We start from the raw sequence: 5957 nt of genomic DNA, 5'->3' as shown, positions 1-5957 counted from the left end.
AGAAACCAAACAGAACAAAAAAGAATAACACTTTTTTGTGCTATGGGTACTATTGCCACTAAAAATAAACACGGGATCTATGTCGCGTACAAAACTCAAACTTTGGGTACTTATACCACAATTATCCCAAAACAAAATTGTGTAAAGATGAATAATATCTTACAAATTAAAATATATTATAGTTATAAAAGTACCTTTTTTTTTTAGTAAGTCACCAAATAATACTCTTGTTTGAAATTAATATAATCCCATGTAATTTCCGTTGTCGTTTAACTACTCTCAATTAACGACGACAAGTTAGTTGTTCATAGTATTGAGAATACGACATGTCGTTTTTATGTTTGAATTTTTAAATGGAAACACATGTAACTAAAGAGGAGATTAGCGAAAGTCACAAGTCAAACCAGAATTTCATAGGAGCAAAAAAGAGAGCAAAGAAGCTGGGTTGTCGGTTGAGAAGACAACTGTGAAGAAAGCGGGAAAGCGAACGACTTCTCTCTCAAAGGGCACACCAGAACCGGACAACCTCCATTGACAAGGACCCCTTCAACCTCAAGAAGACGGAGACCGCCATACCAATTCCAAGGTTCTTCCTTTTCTTTTGTTTACTATTTCTGGTCAAAATGGCCATGGTCAATATCAATCTCTTTCATTTTTCCTAGATTGGATCATTTTGCCTTATCAAGTTGTTTCGGTCTGTGACTTTTGGATCTGGGTATTAGTTATTTTTGCCATTGTAATGATCTTGTTCATACTCAGATTTACATTTTGATGTGTTTATTTTTCTTAGAAATGTTGAATTTTATTGGATTGGCAGTGTTATGGTGATTTAAAGTCTCGAATTTTAGGTATTATTATTATAATCAAGGTTAGATATAGATCGTTTTATGACTGTACATTTCAACAAAAAACCAAAAATTCACAAATTAAAAGCTCGTTGTTGCTCTTGTCAGTTTCCATAGATGCCACCAGAAGATGGCAGCAAAACCTTTACTGTGGATGAGGCCCTTGTGTCCATGGGGTTCGGAAAATTCCATGTTCTTGTGCTCTGTTACGCAGGCATGGCTTGGATTTCTGAGGCAATGGAGATGATGCTGCTTTCTTTTGTTGGGCCAGCTCTTCGATCAGCATGGGGCATCTCATCTCATCAACAAAGCCTTATTACTAGTGTTGTTTTTGCTGGCATGCTCGTCGGAGCTTATTCATGGGGCATTGTTTCGGATAAACATGGAAGGAGGTGGGTCTTCTTTTGTTTCACCAATCTTAGTTTTGTACTTTCATTCAAAGGAAAGATGTTCTGAGATGATCTACTGCTCTTCCATTTACTCATGAGAAGGTTGACAGCTGATGCAACTTTTAATGTGATTCTTAAAACTATATGCAGTAGCGTGTAACAATAATTATGTCATTAATTATGAACTTCCAAACGTTTCTGATGCTGTAGAAGTGATCGACATCTCTATAACTAGGATTGTGATTTTGTTTTGATTAGGAATGTTTTTTGTTTGTGTCATTTGAAGTCATATTAGTGCAAACTCTTTTAACAAGCTGTGATATTGAATCCATTACCGAAGCTTTAACCATTGTGTTCTTGCGGCTGTGTTATGACTTGTTACAACTTTTTCAATATGTTATTCCACATAGTTCTGACAAGTATGTACTTGTTGTATTATTCAAAAGGTTTGTTAACATGATTATTTTCTGTTAGAAGCAGTTACTTGGTTCTTTGCCTTTAGCTATTTGTACCATGTAATTGCCACTTTTTCTAGTATAGTTTTTTTCTGATACATATGTTTTCAGTAAATTTAGTTTTGTCTTTTCATGATCATTGTGGAGCTAGAGCTTATTGTGAATTTTAATACCTCTCCCATTGTCTTAATTGTTCATTCCCTTCTTTCAACCTCAGGAAAGGATTCCTTATGACAGCTATGGTTACTGCTGGGGCTGGATTTATGAGTGCACTTGCTCCCAATTATATAATGTTGCTTATTTGTCGTTGTTTGGTTGGTGTTGGGTTGGGAGGTGGTCCTGTACTCTCATCTTGGTTTCTGGAGTTCATTCCTGCTCCTAACAGAGGTACTTGGATGGTTATTTTTTCAGCTTTTTGGACTCTTGGAACAATTTTTGAGGCTTCACTTGCATGGGTATGCTTCTAATTACCTTATTGTTCTTGGTGATGGTTATGCATATGTTTACCTAATTCTAATATCTCAAAATCTATCTGTCATTTTAATTTTAAAGTAACGTTCTAGACATAAAGGATCTTCAGTCCTTATGCTGAATAGATTAGAAGATTTTTTAAAAGGACAGTAGTATGATTTAAGACATGGGTTTGGCCGACCATTATTCAACACCTTTTAAGGGTTGTGAAAATGCTTTGGTTCTTATTCTTCCTTAGACTTTGACATTTGACTTCAGATTGGAATAACCCTCTCAATGATTAAAAAAATTTATGCATTCAGCAGCATTGTTTTCAGCCAGTTCATTCTTTGTCTGTGTCAAATTAAACATTTTAGAGAAGCGCTGTGCTCTCATTTCGATATGTCTCTATGCTTTTGGCATGCCATTTTGCTTCATGATCTGATGCTTTTAGAAAAGTAGTTTTTTTTTATATGAAAAAAAAGATATAATCATAAAGACTTGGATCGGTCAACACAATAGAATCTTTTAGGGTGCCTCCAAGGATTATGATTTTTTTTTGGACCAAATTATGTACTCAGCACATTTTTAGTTCCCTGCTCACAAAATTTAATTAGATTGGTTGTCTTTGTTTAAGCTCTTTTTGCCTCTTCCACTCTTTTCATGTTGTGAGTTGAGAACACTCTGCCCTTATCCTCTTGCGCATTATATTAACTTAATGTTTTATTTTAAACTAAATTTCTCAAATAGCCATTTATTATACTCTAACTACTTGTTTATATTTTACTAAATGATTACGAATCATTGTACCAAAAGATATGAGCACAAAATTTTGAAATTGAATTGCTATGAAAATGGAGAATATTGGGAGTTTTTGTTTATGTCAGTCCATTAAATCTACCAGATAAGCAACATAAATTACTTAAGGTGCAAGTAAATTAGTCGACTTCAGCAAGTCTTTTACTGCCCAGATATGTGATAATAAATACACTGAATTTGCATCTTGATCTTAAAATGTTGTGTGCTTTACAGTTTGTCATGCCAACACTGGGCTGGAGATGGCTTCTTGCCCTGTCTTCGATACCTTCATCCCTTCTCCTTCTATTCTATTGGGTTGCACCTGAGTCACCACGATTTTTATGCTCGAAAGGAAGAACAGCTGAAGCACTCAATGTTTTAGAAAAAATAGCAAGAATGAACAAAACCAAGCTCCCTCCTGGTATTCTTGTTTCAGATCACCAAATTGAGCTACAAGAAAAGAATACCCCATCAGAAGAAGAAGATTCACATTTACTGCCGCCCGCGGGTGATGAAAACACAACTTCTAAGAAAACAGATTCCAAGACAGGGGCATTTTCATCACTATTAATTCTTCTTTCCCCAAAATTAGTTAGGTCTACCTTGCTTTTATGGTTTGTATTTTTTGGAAATGCTTTTTCATATTATGGCCTCGTGTTGCTGACATCTGAGTTAAATAATGGACATAGTAAATGTTATCCAAACAATTTGCAATCACCAAAGTCACAGGATGTCAGCTACAGAGATATTTTCATCACTAGTTTTGCCGGTACTGACACTTAACTACCATTGTTTTCTTTCTTCCTATTAGTCATGATCATTAAATTATGCAAAAGAAAATGTTTATCAACCGCTACAAAATTGTTGAGTAACATTTGCATTTAATTCCATGTAGAACTGCCTGGACTTCTAATAGCTGCCTTCACAGTAGATAGACTGGGCCGTAAACGTTCAATGTCAACCATGTTCTTTGTGTGTTGCGTATTTCTATTCCCTTTGGTTATCCATCAGCGTCAAGATCTGACTACAGCCCTATTGTTTGGAGCTCGCACATGCATCACAGCAACCTTTACAATTGTCTATATATATGCTCCAGAGGTAAATTATGAATTTATTATGTGTGATCTTAGTCTATTTATATCATAATGTTTCTTCAATTTCTCACGAGGATGGAAATATGAAGAAAAAAAAATGGCCACTCCATGCTTTCTCTTGCTGCTTATTCCATTATTTTTCCTTTGTTGTATCATTTTACAATGTTGATCTAGCGTGGGAATCTCTTTTATTGAAAACTTTATTAAAAATAATCAAACACAGCAGGAAAGAGACATTGTTTTGAACTTGCTATTCTCTATGTATAGTCTCAAGTCTGTTCTAAAATTTCCAGCACATAGTTGAAGAATACCAAATACTAAATAGCTTTTGTGATTGAAATATCAAATATAGCTTTTGGCTTCTCAGTTTTAATTTTGACCCTTTCAAAGTTGCTTAGCTTTGCACTCATAGTGTGCTCTGTTGCCCCAAAGATACACCAAATGTTTCAAATCCAAAATTCTCTTTGTTTTCCTAATAATTTGATACTGCCTTGTTGGCAACAATTACTTCAATTTTGTTCTATTGAAATTAAGTTCATACAAATACTAACTTTCTTTACTGTTACTGTAATGATTTGAACTGTAGATATACCCAACCTCAGTTAGAACATCAGGTGTTGGACTTGCGAGCTCAGTGGGAAGAATTGGTGGAATGACATGTCCCCTCGTGGCAATAGGATTAATACACGGATGCCATCAAACTGCGGCGGTTATTCTTTTTGAGATTGTAGTTTTTCTTTCAGGGATCGGCGTACTGCTCTTCCCATTTGAAACCAAGGGTCGTGAATTGACCGATCATGTAGCTACCTCAAAACAATTAGAATCATCAGTGGTATGAACTCACCACAGTGAACAGATACAGAGGTAGCCCTTCCATACAATGTCATAATTTTGCAGATATTATATATATGAATGAGACACTAGGCTCCACCCTTCCCATGCTTACCAACTAATTACACCAAAGCTCCACAGTTTTCAACTATAGAGGACTTGTAATAGAGTAGAGATAGATTACTTGTCAAATGGAGAAACTCCTTGGAGTGCTTCTTAAGCAGCACCATAAGACATCTTGCACTAGAAAGTAAAGAATACATTGTTTTGAAAGCTCCATTGACATCAGAAAAATAATTTTACATATTCTGTTTTGCACTCTTTTCTACACTCTATTATTTGATTGCTTGACATGTAGGTTTCAATAATCAGTTTTAACTTTATAAATATAATAAAGGGTTTATATTTTTTTGGACCCTGTGTTTTTTCCCATTACCTGTTTGGACTCTGTGTTTTGACAAATTACTTTTTGGACCCTATGTTTTGTAAAATTGTTAAAATAGAACCCTAAGCTCAATTTTGATAAAGAAAAAATTGAATATATCAACACAGTTTTTAAGTAGAATCATTTTATTTTTGTTCTGAATTGTTAGTTTCGTAAATTATTTGTGATTTTAGTTGAGAAAATATTGACCAAAATCAAGTTTAGGGTTCTATTTTAACCATTTTATAAAACATAGAGTTCAAAAAGTAATTTGTCAAAATACAGGTCCAAACAGATAATGAAAAAAAACACAGGGTCCAAAAAAAATATAAACCCTATAATAAATTTCACGTATCAAGCATTCAAGTAGGAGAATGTAAAAAAAGAGTACAAAATAGAGTGTAGTTAACACTCCTTTTAATATATTTCAAAATGATTAAATACTTGAAGTAATTGGAAGGGCTATTACTCAATTTTAGGTGAATTTAATGGCAAGTGACGCCTATAAAAAAAAATTATAATAATTAAAAAAAAGAGAGAGAGAAAATTTCTCTCCCACTCTTGAAATACAGTATTATTTGAAAAATACTTTCTATCTTTTTATTTACTTATAATTAAAAAAAAAATTTACCTTTTAAAAATTTAATTCATTTAGCACCCTAGTGTAAAAT

General features: G+C 34.0%; 1 protein-coding gene across 2 annotated transcripts; it reads left to right on the top strand.

Moving 5' to 3' along the window:
• The first annotated feature begins 398 nt into the window (after window positions 1–398).
• Window positions 399–4976, top strand: LOC133822598 (organic cation/carnitine transporter 7). 2 transcript variants are annotated; one of them, XM_062254981.1, is made up of 7 exons: window positions 399–586; window positions 818–868; window positions 954–1237; window positions 1907–2144; window positions 3172–3706; window positions 3833–4035; window positions 4618–4976. In XM_062254981.1, the coding sequence occupies exons 3-7, from the start codon at window positions 963–965 to the stop codon at window positions 4867–4869; spliced, it is 1503 nt and encodes a 500-aa protein (XP_062110965.1). In that variant the 5' UTR covers window positions 399–586; window positions 818–868; window positions 954–962; the 3' UTR covers window positions 4870–4976. The 2 variants fall into 2 exon arrangements, with proteins under 2 accessions (XP_062110965.1, XP_062110964.1); XM_062254980.1 differs by lacking the exon at window positions 818–868.
• Window positions 4977–5957: the final 981 nt, after the last annotated feature.

This window comes from Humulus lupulus, chromosome 3 (genome assembly GCF_963169125.1).
Source record: "Humulus lupulus chromosome 3, drHumLupu1.1, whole genome shotgun sequence".
In the NCBI taxonomy this organism is placed as follows: domain Eukaryota; kingdom Viridiplantae; phylum Streptophyta; class Magnoliopsida; order Rosales; family Cannabaceae; genus Humulus; species Humulus lupulus.
This window is presented reverse-complemented; position numbering and strand designations above follow the sequence as displayed.